Source organism: Bidens hawaiensis, unplaced genomic scaffold (assembly GCF_021521415.1).
Source record: "Bidens hawaiensis isolate Kalapana, Puna unplaced genomic scaffold, B.hawaiensis_p1.1 tig00023430_1, whole genome shotgun sequence".
Lineage (NCBI taxonomy): Eukaryota > Viridiplantae > Streptophyta > Magnoliopsida > Asterales > Asteraceae > Bidens > Bidens hawaiensis.
In genome coordinates this window covers 133594-154615 of record NW_027493683.1, presented here as the reverse complement: position 1 = coordinate 154615, position 21022 = coordinate 133594, and the positions used below count along the sequence as shown (strand labels likewise).

The 21022-nt window shown below is 36.0% G+C and overlaps 1 protein-coding gene across 1 annotated transcript; it reads left to right on the top strand.

The window, feature by feature from the left end:
* Positions 1-1702: 1702 nt before the first annotated feature.
* LOC143567575 (root phototropism protein 2-like) lies at positions 1703-5422 on the top strand. The gene is made up of 5 exons (XM_077053965.1): positions 1703-1810; positions 1911-1980; positions 2383-2760; positions 3600-4331; positions 4868-5422. The coding sequence occupies exons 1-5, from the start codon at positions 1749-1751 to the stop codon at positions 5354-5356; spliced, it is 1731 nt and encodes a 576-aa protein (XP_076910080.1). The 5' UTR covers positions 1703-1748; the 3' UTR covers positions 5357-5422.
* The last annotated feature ends 15600 nt before the right edge of the window (positions 5423-21022 follow it).

Sequence of the window (21022 nt, the reverse complement as noted above, 5' to 3'; positions counted from 1 at the left end):
TACAATTATGTCGTGCCCCGACATATTCCGCCAAGTTGGGGTGTGACAGTGGTGGTAGTGGCAATAATAGTGGCATTTGCGGCGTTGAACCCCTATACTAACTAATCTGACCTTGGTCCCATTGTGGTGACAAACAACTATCATTAATGGCAGAGGTGGTGGCAACAACATTGAGTCAATGATGGTGTTGAAAGAGAAAGAGTTTCAAATCCTCTAATTTATATTGTGCTCAAGGAGGGAACAAATTCTCTAATTGAGTTTTCCGTTTCTTAGACTTAAGTAGTTAAGTGTTAATGTGTTATGGTGAGTGAATTGGCGCCCCTCACCCTCCCACAAGAGCATGGTCGATTGGGTTGCAGGCAATATAGGGCTTTGGCTATGATGGTTAAGTGTTAATTGCTTGAAGAGAGAGATAGAGAGAGGATGGCACCATGGGTGTTTTGGTTGAGGTGTAGGGATGAGCTCGGTACCGTACCGGTATCGAAAATACCGATCCTGAAAATCGCCAAATCTTGGTACCGGTACCAAAATATTCGGTTCGGTACCGGTATCGAAGGTAAACATTCGGGAAATACCGGTACCGTACCATAAAGATCCCGAAACTCAAAACTTAGGTACCGATTCGGTACGATTCGGTACCGATGGTACCAAATCGATTGAAAGATACTTCACATCAAAATAAAAAGATCAAATAAAATGTATTCTCTGAGCTACAACTTTACGGGTCAAGTGTGAACATGGTAAAATTGACAGAAGATCAGATTTAATAACGATGTTAGATAAATCAGCGAAGGGTTCATATCTTTTACACTCAGGGGCGGATTTATATAGAAAGGGGGTGGTTCCCCGGAACCACCAGAGTTTCGAAATAATAGTGTGTTTTTATATAGAAAATATTATAGGAACCATCTTATAAATTAGGAAGGAACCACTCTAACCTCAAGTTTGCTCGCTGGTCGGCTGGTAAAGATTTGTTTTTGTACAGGTGAGGTCGCGAGTTCGATCCGGACTTGCTGCGTTTTTTTGGAACTGTTGGTTTTTTTATTTTTTTTTAACTAAGCGTTATTACCTTATATGTTATATCATATTAGGGTTTTAACTTTTTACCAGTTACCACATATCCACAGCCGCCCTCTCAAGAGTCACGCGCGCACACACAGCCGCTGACCTGTTCTCCGACAGTCCGACCACCGCCCACCGCTGCTGCCCGCCGGCGCTCTCTTTTTCCGGCCATCCACACTCCAGAGAGCTCTGCGGCTCTGCCTTCAGCCTTCTACAAAGCTCGAAATCTCGAATCTTCCCACTTTAAAGGTATGTTCACATTCATTTGTTAAATGCTAATTACTTGTTCTTGTTAATTGTTATTTATTGTATTTTTATTGTGTAATGAACTTTGCCCGAACCATCAAACCGACCCGAACCTCAAACCGACCCGGAATTTTTTTATGTCAGACTCTTTGAAATTGAAGCGTCTATAAGTAAGTAGTGCACCACCCAAAAAAAATTCCTGGATCCGCCACTGTTTACACTTATGTTTACTTGACATTTAGTGAGTTGTAAAGTGGATATTGGAATGTGGCCAAAAGAGTGACCACGATGTAACATAGCGTCCAAACAAAAGCCCCGTTAAAAGTGGATTAAAAAAGGTAACACACACGACTATTCTCTTCCTATCTCCCATATATAATAAATACATAACACAGAGATCACCACATTATATATCCTCCCATTTAATCAACTACCAAGCCATGGCTGCACATACCAAGAGCACCCATAGAGTTTCTCCGGCAATGGAGCGAACCGGCCAGTGGTAATCAACTAATCACTAATCACCAACAACTCGGCTTACAAACTAACCTCGAGTTTTGTTATAAACTTATTGTTGTTTTCTTTGTTATGTTGTTAATTAGGATTTTCTCTCAAGATATCCCAACTGATATTATTGTACAAGTTGGTGAAGCTAAGTTCCCACTTCACAAGGTATGATTGATCATTTCATCAATTATTGTTTATACACGTCTAATATATATGTTTTTATACAAGTTTGATTTAATTGTTGTTTATAAGTAAATATCATCAATGGCGAAGCTATTGGAAGCGTATGGGGAGGGTAGGATGCAGTAATCCTTATCCCTGAGCATAGAGAGACTGCTTTTAGACGTAGTTTATACACGTTTAATTCATTTGATGTTTATACAAGTTTAATTCACTTGTGGTTTATACAACCCTAGTAAATCCTACCAATACGCTATTGGTAGGTTATGTATGTAAATAAATCTTACCTTTATCCCTAAGGACATAGATCCTGCTTTTACTTTTAGAGAGTTTAGTTCATTTTATGTTTATACAAGTTCACTTAGTGATTATATCATGTTATGGCAGTTTATTTTAGTAGCAAAGAGCAACTACATACGAAGATTAATACTCGAATCGAAAGAACCTGACACGACGAGGATTGATCTCTCGAATATCCCCGGAGGAGCCGAGATATTCGAGAAAGCAGCCAAGTTTTGCTACGGTGTCAACTTCGAAATCACCGTGCATAACGTGGCAGCTCTGCGTTGTGCTGCAGAGTATCTGGAAATGACTGATGAGTACTGTGATGGAAACCTTGCGGGCCGAACCGACGACTTCCTTATTCAGGTAGCGTTAACGAGCCTATCCGGCGCGGTCGTTGTTTTGAAATCGTGTGAAGATCTTCTTCCTATAGCTGAACAGATCAATATTGTTCAACGATGCGTTGAGTTAGCTAGTGCAAAGGTAATTTATAATATCTTCATAGTCTAATAAGTTGCATAAATTGAAAATCGTTAAAAAAAAATCTAGCGGTGCAAACGAGCCGAACCGCTGAAGCTCGGATCGAAAAAAAAAACCTGAAACAAGCCGAGCTTTTAAAAGCCAAGCTCAATCCTCAAATAAAGTTTGTTTGTTATCAAGCCTGAGCTTGGGCCTTGTACGGGAAGCTCGTTTAGACTCGCCAAGCCTTATGTATTTTTTAATTTTACCTCTTCTAGTATTAGTTTAGCTGGAGCCAAGCTTTGGCTTGTTTCACATGCTACATGAGCTCGAGCCAAGCTTAGATCATCTAAGATTTCTCTCAAAACAAAAACGTATAAAAATAAATTAATAAATAATAAACGAGCCAAGCCCGAGCTCAAATAAACAATTCACGAGCCGAGCTCAAGCCTCAGATAAAGCTCCTTTATTTATTGAGTCCAACCTCAAGCCTTGTATAAGAACTCGTTTAGGCTCGTCAAGTCTTTTGTATTTTTAGATTTTACAGAATTTCTGTGTATTAATTTTACACTGTAAAGTCGAGGTCAGGCAAACTTTTGCTCCACGTATTCAAGCTTGGGTTTGTTCAAGACTTCTTTCAAAATATATAAAAATAATTTTAAACATTCATAAAATAATTAACAAATAATAAACGAGCCAAACCTGAGCTTGTAAAAGCAATTCAAATAGCTCAAACTTTCGTAAGTCAAAACGAGTTGAGCTAGAGCCTAGTCAAGGTCAGGCTCAGCTCGGATCGGCTCATTTACACCCTTACGAAAAACCTAATAGATCGTGAACACAACGACTGACTCGAAATTTTACAGGCATGCAACGAAGCGAATTTCCCGAGCCGTTCACCTCCAAACTGGTGGACAGAGGAGCTATCCATCGTCGACATTGTCTTCTTCGAGAAAATAATCGCTTCAATGAAATCACGCGGCGCGAAAGCACTCACAATCGCCAGCGCGATCATAACCTACACCGAACGAGCATTACCAGACCTCGTCCGCGATCACTCAGGCAACAGCATAAAAGGCACGATCTCCATCGACTCCACCACCAGAGTTCATCAACGTGATCTTCTCGACTCAATAGTCGCATTACTCCCGGTCGAAAACCAACGCGCATCGTTTCCTATCAACTTCCTCAGCTGCCTCCTTCGCGCGGCTATATTCCTCGAAAACGACGACGTTTGTAAAAAACAGTTAGAGAAACGGATATCGGCGATTTTGGAGCATGTAACGGTGGATGATTTGCTCGTGTTGTCGTTTACGTTTGACGGAGAGAAGCTGTTTGATTTGGAGAGTGTACGGCGGATAATATCTGGATTTGTGGAGAAAGAGAAGAGTGTTTCGGTGTTTAATGGTGGCGATTTTAGAGAGGTGGCGTCCACAGCGATGCTTAGGGTGGCGAAGACGGTGGACGCCTACCTCGGGGAGATTGCCACGATACCGGAGTTGAGTATTTCCAAGTTTAATGGGATTGCTAACTTGGTGCCGAAGAATGCACGGAAAGTTGATGATGATTTGTATCGCGCCATTGATATATATCTTAAGGTAATTATTATTTGGGTGAAGGCGGTTCGGTTATTAGCCTCGACCGAATTGACTAAACGATTTTTGGTTAATCAGTACTTTTATTTGTATAGTTTGTCGGTTTTTGGCTCGTCCGATGAAGTTTGCTTAATAATCAAAACCAAAGTTGGGCTAAAATTCTTGCTTAGAAATACATGAAATGAATCGATAGATACATAAAATAAATGTATAAATACATGATATTGAGGTTTAAATACATAAAATAATGGTATAACAAATGAATTAAGAATTAAAGGTATAAAACTAGAACGTATGGAAATATTGATTCGGTTTGGTTCGATTAATTTCGGTTTATCGAAAGTGCAAAAAAAAAAAAAAACGATAACCGATTTTTGGTAATTTGGGTTTTGGTTAATTTCGGTTGGGTTTGGTTAACGATTAGTTTTTGCTCACAATAGACTATCATTGAGGCTTGTAAAGTTTAACCTAAGGTAGAGTGTATTATTATGCTTTAGGAAATAGTTTTATCAATGATATTTGTATATTGTATATTGCAGGCTCATCCGAACTTGGACGAAATCGAGCGAGAGAAGGTTTGTAGTGTGATGGATGCGTTGAAACTATCTTATGAAGCAAGGGTACACGCGTCCCAAAACAAAAGATTGCCCGTGCAAATTGTTTTGCATGCGCTTTACTTTGATCAGTTGCAAGTAAGAAGTGACACAAACGATAGGAGCACGCCCGATGCCCTAAGCATGAGGTCTCAGGTACAGGCTGATGTGTCACTGGCTAAAGAGAACGAAGCTTTAAGAACCGAATTGCTACAAATGAAGGCTTATATATCGGATATACAAACAAATAAAAATGCAGGATCAACGTCTACGAGAATAAGTAACACGAAGAAACCTACTTTCTTCTCGTCGGTGTCAAAGAAGTTAGGAAAGTTGAATCCTTTTAAACATGGATCAAAGGATACTTCCCATATTGAAGAAGGCAACGAGGTTGATCATACTAAGCCTAGAAGGAGACGTTTCTCCATCTCCTAAACTCAATAATCTTGCTAGATTAGTTGTGTGAGTGTGATTTTTTTTAATGTTGTTGTTTAATTAATTGTGATTTAATTTGTCTTTTGTTTATTGTTCATGTTGTATGTAAGTATACAAGAGTGTGTTTTGTAGAAAATTAAAGAATTGTTGTGAACATTGTTCCCGTGTCACCTCATAAATGATCATAATTTGAATAATATCCTTTTATTATAGGTAACATAAAAGATTTAAATATCAATGTTTGTAACAGTTTTTTATAGGAAAACTAGATTTTAATAATTCTAACTTAATGCAGTTGATGATAATAATCCCAATTTAAAAATAGTAACATGATAAAACTTAGAAGAAATATGATAAAGTTTTAGCTGTTCAAATGGTACGCCTAACGTAATTGTCTGAGAGTTTTAAAGTTGACATATTTGGTCGAAAATTTCTTTTATTTGAAGTAGGTATGAACTATAAAGTAAAACAGTAAGGATAGAAAGAAATCAAGAATGTAAACATTTACTAATGTATTGACCAAGCTAGTTTTGAAAGTATTTTTTAAGAAATGGAAGCACCTCCCCAAACAAGAAATTAAGAATAAATTGCTTTAAGTCTGACAAAATACTGAACTTCAAATTCAAGCCAGTTGGATTCCATCAACTGGGCTGAAATTAAGTTAGAAGAGCCCACAAAACAATTGAAGGTTTGAAGTTGGAAGTTGGAACTAAGTGGTGTTCACGTGGATTAGCCCATTGCAAGAACAATTTGAAAGAAGTATCGTGAAGGAAGTAGCCGGATTTGAAATATTCAAACTAGTATGTTCTCTTCGCGGGTTGCGCAGGCAACTCGATAACATGCCCAAATTTTTAAATGCCGAAACACATACACATCATAAGGACTATTACTTTGATACAATAACAAAAAAGTTTATCTAAATATTAATAGAACTAGCTTTTGAACCCGTGTATTACACGGGTTTCGTCAATGTATAAACTAATACAATGCATTATTTAAAACAAATAATTTCTTTAAAAATTTTAAAGATAAACCAAAGAACATAATTATATTAAAAATGCATTACAAATATTTCTTTGTATAAAACATTTGACATGGTATTAATAACTTCGATTATAGACTGCTCATCACTCTGCCTAAACAAATTTTGACTCCAACCGTTTTGACCATAACCAAAAAGTTGTCAATTTCAACTCAAACCCATTTTGACCGTAACCAAATTTATTTTTTTTAAGTTGGTCCGACTTGACCAAACTCATTTTCACACAAATCCGTTATGAAGAAACCCAGTATGAACCGAATTGGTTTTTGAGCTAAACAATTTTTTTTATTGGCCCAAGTTGACCTGAACTCATTTTCATTTGAACCAATTTTGACCTCTTCAATTCATGTCTCATTGACTCATTTGATTGAAAATATATCAGAAGCCCATCCCTCGCTATGAATATCCAAAATCCATTTACATAACGTAATATGCAAACCTTATGTCATAATATCTCATATAAAGTCACACAACCTGATTAAACATGAAAAATCACAATTATAATATGTTAGGTAAAGACTCTAATTCTCTATAAGTGTTTCGTGGGTAACAAACTCATCTCCAACCATCTCTAATGATTTATACACAAAAAGTGATGCATTTGATTCAAAATATATTATAAATTAAACATTTAAACCCACAAAACATGCATCAACTACTTATAATATCTCCATATGGTATTTAAAAGCTAAAAACAAAATTCACAAACCAATCATTGACAAACCACAATAAACTCAAATCTCAATGTTTTACTCAAGATTTCATAGCTATCCAAATTATCCTATCACTCCTTGACTATATTGGTAAGTTTAACAAAATTGGTTTAATAGTAATGTCATAAAGTCTATAATAATGGTGTCCACAGATCATTACTTGACAACATTGATGCGTGTAACAAATTGTTAAGTTTATGAGTAACATGTAACCCCACAAAGAGTTGTTTGCAAACTATGGAATATAAATTATAAGCAGACTCTCTTCCAATCGAATAATCGTGTAACCTCAAATAGTGTTTTACAGATTGTAAGATTATAAATGTTTTATTAATATTGTATTTATTCAACGAAATTTTAAGTACACACATATTTAAATATCTATTTAAACATAGGTCACTAATTATTATACGATAATGGTTGGTAAATCACTATTTAACTAATTTAATACTTCAATTTTTTATTTTAAACTTATTATAGATATTCAATAGTTTATATGTTTTTTTAAATCATGATTAAACTTTTTAGATCTAATAGTAAAATTAGATGTAATGAATTAGTAGAAGCTAGTGTGATTTAAATTTCAATATATACATATTTTTTCATACGGGTTACAACAAATTGGTTATACCACGTTAAACTCATTACCCATGGATAGCATGGATTAATGAGATTTTGGTATATCATCGTTTGAATAGTTTTTAATTGTATATCATCATTTGAACAGTTATTCATAAAATCATATTATACAAATTGTCCATACTTTATATTCACTAACAATAATCTTACTCCCCTTGGTCCCTGTGTGTTTAATTAACATTGTTTATATTTCCACACGTGGCGTCCATAGGTCAATGACCTTGAGTACAATAATCAAACAAAGGATATTAGTCTTCAAATAAAAAAAATAAATATAAAAAATCAAATTCTCCAAATATTAAAACATAACAATGAAAATATATCATTCTTTTATTGGTCAATAAATGCTAATCATAATTTGAATTTGAGGATGAAAGTAATCTGAAGAAGTCATCAATTACATTATTTTATGATAAACTGAAGAGGAAGCTTGTGGATGTGTTCCATGTTGATAATGAATTTAGCATATCAGCCATTAAGCGTAAAACATCAAATGTGAAAGAGAAGACAAATGTGTTTAATGGTGTTGTTAAAGATGAAGTTGATAGAAAAAATGACATATGGTGTTAAACTTGTAACTCCTAAGTTGGAGAATGTTTCAAAAAGAATGGTTATGATTACCATTTGTTGATTATTAATAAATAAAGACAATGACATGTTTTTATTGCTATGTTTTAAGATCTGAAAACTTTTTTTTTATTTAGAGACTAATTTCCTTTGTTTGCTTATTGTACTCATATAAGTTATAAAATGTTTTAAGTTTTCATTTATCTCATTTAGCTTTGTTAGTTTTCATATGTTTTTGTATTTGAATTAAAATAAGTTATGACATCTTTTAATTCATGTAAAATTATTATTTATATATAAATACGACATTTGCATTTCACTAAATTTATATGATTTTACATATATATTACGTTTTATATATGTTCCATCCGTGTGTAACACGGGTACTATCCTAGTTAGAAAATACGAGAGAAAAGAATTGAATGTGGTCATGACATATCATTCTCATTATATTTGTTTATTAGTATAGGAACATAGTAAAATTAGATGTAATGGGTTAGTAGAAGTTAGTGTGATTTAAATTACATTAAATACATATTTTTTTCATATGGGTTATAACAAATTGGTTATACCACATTAAACTCATTACCCATGGATAGCATGGATTAAGGAGAGTAAAGATTAGAAAATATGAGAGAAAATGATTGAATGTGGTCATGACACATCGTTCTCATTATTTTTGTTTATTAGTATAGGTAGATAGATAGGTAGATTGGTCGGTATCGGTTCGGCTTATTATAGTATCGACGCGGCATTGGCACTCGGTATATAGCTTACAATACAAAAAATATACTGTACTCAACATCATAGCGATTATCATTTCGACACAACATAAAAAAAATTTGGCATGTCATGGTACTGGCACCACACCGACAGTCAACGAAAATAGATACTAAAGTGAAACAAAGAACGGATCAAAACCTACATTAACTAAGACTACTGTAGACTTTAGTTTTCCAATTATATACGGTATAATTTGCATTTGTAAGCCTAAACACTTGTCAAAAACGTAAAAAGAGAAAATTAGAAGAAGAATCAAGAAAGACACAAATCGCGAAGAAAGCGAAGATACATACGTTTTTTCATAAAAAACCTCAAAGTTCTAATGTTAATGAAAAAGATTTACCAATTAGCTAGATCATTTTGCTAAAAAAATACTTTTGTTTTTGTTTTATTGTTAACATTTATCTAAATTATGTTAGAGGTTTTGAGTTTGTATTGTAGGGCCTTTTGTTTTTAATGTCTCGGGCCCACTTTTTTTTTGTATTCTCAGAGACGGCCCTGATAAAGTATACCAATTTAATTTAATTTAATTGATGATTATGCAATTGGTGTGTAAGCACATGGATCGCCCTTCATGTTATTCATAGAATCAAGATAAATCACGTATGCATAGCCATATTAAACATTGTTATCTAACTATATATTAAAGCAACATGATTTTTTCATATGACATCATTCTAGGGCTTCCACATAGGATGCCACATGGATGCCATGTGAGCAGTTTCTTATTTTATCATCTCTTCTTCCAAACACAATATGGAGGAGCATGAACCCGTTTAGTTATGCTATAACCCATGACCCGGTTTATTTTCAAATACAACCATCTTCATATGAAGATAACATTTTGTAAAATTTTGAAAAATAAATTATTGTGTGATACAAAGTCTCGAACCGAAGACCTCATGTTTCAAACTAAAGATGCTTACCAACTTCACTTAATAGTTATTGTGTTGAATTTCTTGACTTCTAAATGATATATTGTTAACTAGGATAATAACCCGTGTTACACACGGGTGGAAAACATATCAACAAACAATATAAAATATTAGCAACATATTCAATCAACACAAATATTTGGCATGAGTATTTTAGCTTCAAATATTACAAAAGATGTTAAACCATGTCTATAACATAAAAAGAAAATACTTTATAAATAAACAATGCAGTGAATAAGAAATAATATAACATAAATGAACCATTATACCTGAAAAAATAAAAAACATATATTAGGAACAAATTTTGTAATATTAATTGAAAACTAAGCTTACAAATACATACCAGGTTTAAACTTTATCACATTAAGTTTCCGAAAATCTCCTTGTAAACAACGTTTGTAGTTTTAGTTGTAAGCTGTGATTCTTTGTCGAGTATGACTAACTTAATACCGGCTCTACTATTCACTCTTGACAAAGTTACACAAAATCTTGTAGCAGCCAATTATATTGTTAATATGCTTAATTATATAATAAAGTCCAAATTAAAAATCTTGCAGCAGCTAATTATATTGTTAATATGTTTTTGGTGAATTGAAAAATTTTAATATCCAAATACATGACACATCCCAATTATAGTTAATTATATAATATTTATAGTCAATATATAACTAATTGAATAACTTTAATTGCAGTCAAACAATACGTGCTTTAATAAGTTCATCATCATCATCGTACTCAGTAAATCCCACCAATAGCAAAGCTATGGTAATGTCTGAGGAGGGTAAGATGTAGACAACCTTACCTTTATCATGTAGGAATAGAGAGGCTGCTTCCGGTGAGACCCCCGACTCGATAGTAGTTTTGCATCAAGCCTTGGACATAAGGCACATATATAACACTCAACCACCAGGACACTGGCCGATTGGTGTGTGTACCCTTGTCTTTCAGCTATCAACGCCACCACCTGATGCCTGATCAACCTTCCGCCGCTTTTAACGTTATTTTCACGAGATTAGTAAAATCACGTCAAAATTAGTGCACTTTTACTTTTGTCCACCAGAGGGTTCACCCATATATACATTATATAGGCGCACTGCAAGCAGGGCGTATGTGCTTTAATAAGTTAAATAGACTAAACGACACGAAACGTCCAAAGATCATTTGGGATTTAGGGTTTGTATGCCAAATTGGGGACTTGATTAGAAGTTTGATAAAATGGCTTTAAATTATATTTATAGACTAACAATTATAAACAGACGACTGATTACAAATTATATTAATTTAGAACTTCGCAACTATTTTAAAATATGACGAAGCACTAAATAACTAACGATGCTGTTAATTTGTGATTAACGATTTCAAATAATTTTGACACTTAAAAGTTACACAACAACAATATTAAGTTATATGAACAGAAATCAGCTTATAAACGTTTCACTTAATTTAAACGATGATTATAATAATGAGTTTTTTAAGACCTAAACGAATGGTTTAGAATAAAGAAAAAAAATAAACAAATTTTTGGATTTTCAAACACAACTGGATTTGTAAGTTTATCTAACATTTACCTAGTGATGATAATTGGTTTTATAATAACAATAAAGTGTTAAATAATAATAATAATAATAATAATAATGTGTTAAAAGTAAAAAAAAAAAACTAACAGACTGCTTTTTAAGAGACTCAAACTTGAGTCTGGATCGGTTTGGAACTTTGTATATAACCCGCAAACCAACTGGACTACAATAAGATTTTTTTTCAAGGATTAGTTCTAATTAATTATAAACACAACTTAAGTTTTATCCCCAAATCCATATAAACCCTAGAACTATAAATCACAAATTGATCAAGTAAAAACTTCTGCCAATCTAAATTGACAGCGGCTTTGTACCTGCAGATAAATCCGAACATGAATCACAATTAAATTACCAAGGTGTTTATTGGATTGAAGGAGATTAGCTTGGTCGGAGTACCGGAGTTAGAAGAGCTTGAGTCCGTTCGCTGAATGAAAGCTTAGAAGAAATTGAGAGGATATGCGAGTGCGAAAGGATCACGAGACGGTTCTACGATTTTATACAGAGCTAAAGGTCACGTTACGATCAGTTTGGTCAACCCACAATTTCCGCTCCGTTAATTGGAGGCTTAAAACACCGAATTGAATTTCAATCATGGTGGCGAAACGCTCGGTTTGAAGTTACGAGTCAAATGGTCTCGTGGCCGTTTTAAGTCTTAATTCGGTGTTAAATACTTGCCGGAAAAGCGCCGATATGTGGCCGGACTTCTTGGTTGAGATGACAACGTAACAGGAGGTTTACTCCAAGTTTATTAAATTTGGCACAAAAGTCCCTCAACTTTATTTGCATTTAAAACTATTATTCACAAAATTGGTACTTTAACTTTCATAAAACTAACATATAATAATAAAATATCAAACCTTTATAACTTTAATAAGTTATATGAACTCGGAAAAGAAAAATCCAAAATGGGTCGGGTTTCGGGTTCGGAATTTGACGAATGTCACATTAGGGTTGAGAGGATGATAATAAATGGCTTTAACTGGGTATCAGGTTATCGGGTTATAGAAATAAAACGGGTCGCGTGGTTTTAGATTTTGTTTATTAAAATTAATTGTGAATATGTGGAAATTAATTATATGGAAATATGATGACATGGAGTCCTATGTGAATAAGCTAGATTAATGACATGTGAAAGAATTTAGTTGCTTTAATATATTAGTTAGATTAGATAAGTATTTTAATTCTAACAATAATTAGAATAATTAATATCATAATTACATTAATAAGTTACAAAGATATAGAAGTCAATATCATTGGTTAAAATTTTATTGTAAATATGTGGAAATTAGATTTATGGAAGGTTGATAACATGGAAGTCTATCTGGACAACCTAGGTGAAGGACGTGTGGACAAAATTATGTTGCTTTAATATATTAGTTAGATTAGATAAGTATTTTAATTCTAAAAATAATTAAAATAATTAATATCATAATTACATTAATAAGTTACAAAGATATAAAAGTCAATATCATTGATTAAAATTTTATTGTAAACATGTGGAAATTAGATTTATGGAAGGTTGATGACATGGAAGTCTATGTGGACAGCCTAGCTGAAGGACGCGTGGACAAAATTGTGTTGCTTTAATATATTAGTTAGATTAGATAAGTATTTTAATTTTAACAATAATTAGAATAATTAATATCATAATTACATTAATAAGTTACAAAGACATAAAAGTTAATATCATTAATTAAAATTTTATTGTAAATATGTGAAAATGTCACACCCCGACCAAAGGTGGCGGAACATGCCGATGTGTAACGATTGTCCATAAGCACATGACACTAATTAAAGCGACAATATTTAATAAACTCATTTCATTTCACAACATCGAAAATGTCACATAACAATTATCCATAAAATAACCATAAACAAGATATCACAAAATATGACAAATTTGATATTGTTCATTTTTACTAATATCATAAGGTCTTTGATGTCGTTTCTTCACAATCATAAATCAACCAAGATGCAAACCTGCAACATTTCATAAAATAAAGTTTGTCAACACAAAGGTTGGTGAGCAATTCGTAAGTTTAATCATATTAGTATATAATAAAGATAGCCACAAAACTTGCATACGAAACGATAAATAAAAGTGGTAATTTGGATAAATAGATATCACTAAACACATTAGCGACACCTAGCTATAAGGGGAGGCCAACTAGTCTAGGATTTTATAGTTATCGTTAATTGCATTATGTTAACGACACCTTGCTATAAGGGGATGCCAAATAGTCTAGGATTTTATAGTTCCACCAACCAAAAGCGATAAACACATAGGCATATAAGCATAGAACACCAAATCGAGCAATTATTTAGGTAAAGTATACAACTACGTTTGTGGTTTAAGATTCAAATATAAAGCAATTTGTTGAATAAGTATGAAATGTCACCCCCAAAATAAAAGATGGAAAATGGGGTATGAAGTACTCACCTTCAAGTAGTAAACTTGAAAGATGATAATTTGGAGATTTGTCGGAACGACGAGTTTAACGCACAATGCCTAAAAAGAAAAGAAGTCTTGAATTTAAAAAGGTTGTCTTGAAGGTCTTTAAACAAAATAAATGTTGAGAAATGTAAATAATTAAAGTTCAAGGTTTTAAAATGTAACTATTTAAGAATTTATAATAATAACCCTTTAAAAATGTAAGTTTGCTCGAAACCGGGTTAAAGTATCTAACCTTAATATTTACTCAACCTATGTTAAGTAATAAGGTGGATAAAATGCAAGAATGCAAATCCCTTTGGAATAAAGATACTAAAACGGGTTTTTTTTATCGAGTGTTCGGGTTGTCGGTTCGTGTCTTGATAATTGGTCAAACCCAAAGTCAACTTTTCAAAATATTGAATGTTATGAGATAACTCAATAAAATTTAATAAGACTTAACCAAGTATGTAGTTCCATTGTTTTAGATTTAACAACGCACGTTAAGCGAGTGTTCGGTTTTGTCGGTCCAAACTTTGTTATGAGATCAAGTTGGATCCAACATTATCAAGTACTTAAAAAAATATTTAAAAATCAATTTGTAACTATTTTTAAAGAAATATACAAGTCTTGATGGCTAAAAAAAACACACTTGTGTGTCTTAAGCGAGTAAGAATCAGTTTGGTTTCCACATGTCCAACCACTAAAGAACTTGTATAATAATGTACAAATAAAAAATACTTTAAGTTTTACAACCAAAAGTTAACAATAAAGTTTTTAAACAAAAGTTCAGTTTTCGGTTCGGATCGTGTTTCGGGTTAAGATCGAGGTAAGATTTTACAAACCCATAACCATAGAATTTGTAAAAATGATTTTAGAAACTTAGATCTAACAATAAGCATGTTTAAACAATTATTTAACAAAATTAGTAACAAAGTTCGGTTTACGGTTTAGAGCTATTTATGGTTAAACCGAAGCACAGACTCTTAAAAACCCATAACCATGGAACTTGTAAACATGACCAACAAACTAAAATAAGCAAGATTAATATGTATGAACAAGTTATATAGATGTATATATATAAAGGACACGAAGTCCTTCATGAAGCCTTGCCTTATGAGGTCCGAAACCTCACCGACCGGAATCAGAGAAGTAATTACCAAAGGTAAACAAGGGGTGTATATTATAAATATGTTGCACAACCATAAACAAGTATTAATAAGGCTACATAAACTAATTAAGACGAAAGACTAAAAACCTTCAAGAACACTTAAGAAGATAACTTTGAATCTTTGATGTTCGAGAGAGTTTTTTTTTGGAGTTGTAGCAAGGGAAAATGAAGAGGAAAGGTGGTGTATATATAGGGTAATGTTGGTGGTCAAATATGGGTGTGAGACACAAGAGTTTTCATGCAAAATGGATCAAAACAAAAACACAAAACAACAAAAAATAATAATAATAAAAATAAATAAATAAATAAAAATAAAAATAAAGGTAGGATGTTTTCAAGACCCAACAAGTGTGAAACAATATTGTAACATAAATCCATCATTTTGATTATAACATAAGCTTCGGTTTACAAATCGGGTCGGTTTACATAATAAACAAATACAAACAAGACCCGAAATTGACGAATGTCACAGAAAATTAGATTTATGGAAGGTTGATGGCATGGAAGTCTATGTGGACAACTTAGGTGAAGGACGTGTGGACAAATTGTGTTGATTTAATATATTAGTTAGATAAGTATTTTAATTATAACAATAATTAGAATAATTAATATCATAATTACATTAATAAGTTACAAAGATATAAAAGTCAATATCATTGATTAAAATTTTATTGTAAATATGTGGAAATTAGATTTATGGAAGGTTGATGTCACACCCGGCCCTGAGCGGCAGAAACAGCCGGGCGCGCGCGAGTGGGGATTGATAATTAAGCACGGGCCATTGCAAACATTCAAAGATTTTCATTGCGCATGAAATGTTTAATACAATACATTACATTGTTTAAAAATTACATAAAAACATCCAAGTATAAAAACTGTTGAAGATTTCCACGCCATATCCCCATGCGCGGCGGGAACAACCACGCGCATCGAAGGGATAGAACTAAAATCTTCCAAAAAGCTAGTTTAGATGTTCAGCGTGAGGTGCTCTAAGTGTGACTCCATGCGCTACCTAATTATCTCCTGAAAGACACGTAAAAACATTTGAATCAGTATAAACTGAGTGAGTTCACAAGTCTTAGTAACTTGATAAATCGAATTGCATCATAATCATTCTGAAACATAATTCTGGTAGCATCATTAAAACACATGCTTGGTAAAACATAGTTATATCAACATATTCTGATAAAATCGTTCCGCGGGTTACGCGCGAACATTTCTGGGAACTGTGCTCGTCTATGCAAAGTGGCGCTGCCACTACGAGCTAAAATAAGTAATACCGTCCCGCGGGTTACGCGCGAACGTTTCAGGAAAATGTGCTCGTCCATGCAAAGTGGCGCTGCCACTACGAGCTAAAATAAGTAATACCGTCCCGCGGGTTACGCGCGAACGTTTCAGGAAAATGTGCTCGTCCATGCAAAGTGGCGCTGCCACTACGAGCTAAAATAATAATTCCGTCCCGCGGGTTACGCGCGGACGTTGTGCCGGAAAACAAGGCGCTCGTCCATGCAAAGAGGCGCGACCCCTACGAGCGGGCTCAAACCCATAGTACTGCCCCATGACCATACTAGGCACTCGTCCATGCAAAGAGGTGCGACCCCTACGAGTGGGTGGATCAAACCAGCAGTCCCTACCCTTAGAGTTCCAATGGTAAAGTGATCACTTACTCGAGTTCTAGCGCACACACATCGAAAACCTTAGATAACCGTTCGCATTGCTCATCATGAAATATAATTTAAACACAATCGCTTGTATAGCTTGTAAGTATACCATGATAAAACATTATTTAAGTACGTGTCCCTCGCCCCGAAAACAGTTTAAAAACAGTGAAAACAGCGAGAATAGGGGCTGTGAGACTCACCTGTGGTTCTTGTTAAGGGATTAATCGAGATTCGGGTTTTCTTGGTGTTGGCCTCGGAATCGAAGGTCTAGAATACGATTAAATAACAAGAAGTATATATATTAAGATCAAGAAATGGGAGAACATAAGGGTTGGAAAGTAGATCTCAAGGTTATATTCTCGGCTTACCTAGTAACAGGATCGGAGCTGGAAACAACGGATGCTTGGGAGAGGATTAGTGCAAGTTTGCAGTTCTTTGAAGTGTGTTTTGGGTGATAATTTAGGTTACAAATTTATAGGCAAACTCAAGGGAACACAATCCCTTGCTTTAGGGGATTGAAATCTTTTCATATCTAGGTGTAATGATGATAAAGTATGGAAATTATTATTGTTTATTGTTTACTTAAAAGTGGAGGAGTGGATAAAAGATCTTGATTTGATTTGGACAGGACATGCAGGTCTGGGGTTGGTGAGAATAGGGTGGCTGACAGTTGACTTTTCATGTTACAGTGTGCTTTTTCAGGTACTTTTGTCAGTGTACAGTAAAAAGTGGAAAATCTCTGAAACACGCTACTGTTTCCTTTTGGGCGGGAGTAATCTCCTTATGTCTGGAGAATAGACAGTGTTCTGTGCGCATCACTTTGTGCGCATAGCTTTCTGCGTGAAGGACATTTCTTTGCTGCGGGTAGGTGCGTGACCTTCTCGCAGTCAGGGACATTGAGTTTCATTTGTAGATTCTCCAGGTGGTCTTGGTATTTCAACATAGTGATCAGTTATGTTGAAGTCAATTCCATCTTGGAGCTTCAGACAAACTAGCTCTCAATGTTCCCGCCATGCGGGGAGGTTAGTTCCCTTCCGCACGCGCATAAACGATTTAGGGTGCACCCGCCTTAGCATCATGCGTAACGGTCAACCCATAGACAACATAACGTTAAGTTACATGAAAACATAAAGCCAAAACATTCACGCATGGCGCATATAACATATGCTCACGCTGGTTCTTAACATGGTGCGCTCGCGCAGGTTGCACATAACAAATGCACGCGCTGACTAACATGGCGCGCTCGCGCAGGGCGCACATAACATGCACGCGCTGACTAATCATGGCGCGCTTAATATTCACAATCACCTAATTATTAGGTTGATTACTTAGTTTAAGGGATTGGGAATTTACCGGGTGTCACATTCTCCCCTCGTTAAACGAATTTCGTCCCGAAATTTTAGGAGACGTTGCTGGCAGAAGCCATGCTCTGAAAGAGGTGTGGGTATTTCTTGCGCATTTGGTCTTCTCTTTCCCAAGTGAACTCAGGCCCACGCCTCGAGTTCCATTGAACCTTTACTAACTTGATTTTGCTCCTGCGTAACTTTTGTTCTTTCCAATCGGTTACTGCTATAGGTTCTTCTACGAAGTGCAGCTGTTTGTCGATGTGAATCTCTTCCAACGGCAAAATCAACGTTTCGTCAGATAAGCACTTTTTGAGGTTGGACACATGAAACGTATCATGAACTCCACTGAGTTCGGCGGGTAAACGGAGTTTATAAGCAACCGGACCGATCCTTTCCAGGATCTCAAATGGTCCAATGTAGCGCGGATTCAACTTTCCTCGCTTGCCGAAACGGGGGACTCCTTTCCATGGAGAGACTTTCAAAAGTACTTTATCCCCTACTTGAAATTCCAATGGTTTCCTTCGCACATCTGCGTAGCTCTTCTGTCTATCGCGCGCTGTCTTAAGGCGATCCCTTATCTGAAAAATCTTGTCTGTTGTTTCTTGGATCAATTCTGGACCAGTCATTTGCTTGTCACCCACTTCAGCCCAGCACAGTGGGGATCTACACTTGCGCCCATACAAAGCTTCGAACGGCGCAGCCTTAATGCTTGTGTGATAGCTGTTGTTGTAAGAAAATTCAACCAATGGGAGATGAGTATCCCAGCTACCTTCGAAATCGATTGCGCACGCGCGTAGCATATCTTCCAATGTCTGAATTGTTCGCTCGCTTTGCCCATCCGTTTGAGGATGATATGCCGTACTCATGTCAAGACGAGTACCTAAAGCTCCTTGTAACGATCTCCAAAACCTTGAGGTGAACCGACTATCTCTATCAGAAATGATGGACACTGGGACTCCATGTTTTGAAACTACTTCTCGAATATACAGTCGGGCTAACTTTTCCATCTTATCGGTTTCCTTGATCGGCAGGAAGTGCGCTGACTTAGTTAGCCGATCCACAATAACCCATATTGTGTCATAACCCCCAGGTGTCCTTGGCAGTTTGGTGATGAAGTCCATAGAGATTTGTTCCCACTTCCACATGGGAATTTCTGGCTGTTGAAGCAACCCTGATGGTTTCTGGTATTCAGCCTTTACCTTCGAACACGTCAGGCACTTACTGACATACGTCGCGATGGCGCCTTTAAGATTGGGCCACCAATACAGCGTTTTAACATCTTGGTACATCTTGTCTGCGCCAGGATGTACGGAATACCGCGTCTTGTGAGCTTCGTTCAATACCTGCTCGCGCAATCCTCCCTTGAGAGGGACCCATATGCGGTTAGCGAAATATAGATTGCCGTTCTCTTTCAGTTCCAAATTCTTAACCATACCCCCAAGGCATTCGTTTTTAACAAACTCTGGTTTCAAGGCTTCTTGCTGAGCGTCTCGGATGCGGGTAGAGAGATCTGCGTGAATGGTCAACCTTAGAGCCTTGACTCGTAGCGTTTTTATTCGCTCCTTCCTACTTAGCGCGTCTGCTACCACATTCGCCTTTCCAGGGTGGTACTTAATCTCACAATCATAATCGTTCAATAACTCCACCCATCTTCGTTGCCTCATGTTTAAATCCTTTTGATCAAATATATGTTGAAGGCTCTTGTGATCCGTAAAGATTACACACTTTGTACCATAGAGGTAATGGCGCCAAATCTTTAGCGCGAAGACAACCGCTCCAAGTTCCAGATCATGCGTTGTGTAGTTCTTTTCATTGGTCTTGAGTTGGCGCGAGGCATACGCTATGACTTTGTCTCGCTGCATAAGGACACATCCGAGTCCCTGATGTGAAGCGTCGCAGTAAACGACGATGTCGTCCGTCCCCTCGGGCAGAGACAAAATTGGCGCACTACATAACTTCTGTTTCAACATTTGAAACGCTGCTTCCTGATTTTCGCCCCACACAAACTTCTTGTCTTTCTGAGTTAGCGCGGTCAGAGGTAGAGCTATTTTGGAGAAGTTCTCAATGAAGCGTCGATAGTAGCCAGCTAGTCCTAGGAATTGCCTCACCTCAGTTGGGGTTTTTGGCGCTTCCCAGTTTTCGATGGCCTTGACTTTGGAAGGATCAACGTGAATTCCTTTCTCGTTTACAACGTGACCGAGAAAGTGAACTTCTCTAAGCCAAAACTCGCACTTGGAAAACTTCGCATACAACTTTTCTTTCCTCAACAATTCCAAAATCAATCTCAGGTGTTGCTCATGCTCGGCCTTGGTCCGTGAGTAAATCAGAATATCATCTATAAACACAATCACAAACTTGTCCAAGTATGGTTTGCACACGCGGTTCATCAGATCCATGAACACAGCCGGCGCATTAGTTAGCCCGAAAGGCATCACTAAGAACTCATAATGGCCGTATCTAGTTCGGAAGGCTGTTTTCGGCACATCTTCCTCATGGACCCTAAGTTGGTGGTATCCTGACCGTAGATCTATCTTCGAATAATAACTGGATCCCTGCAGCTGGTCAAATAAGTCGTCAATCCTCGGTAAGGGGTACCGATTCTTGACTGTCAGCTTGTTCAGCTCCCTGTAGTCAATACACATTCTGAACGAACCATCCTTCTTCTTAACAAACAGTACTGGAGCTCCCCAAGGTGAAAAGCTTGGGCGTATGAAACCCTTATCCAATAGTTCCTGTAACTGATTGGATAGCTCTTGCATCTCAGATGGAGCTAGTCGATAAGGCGCTCGAGCTACTGGCGC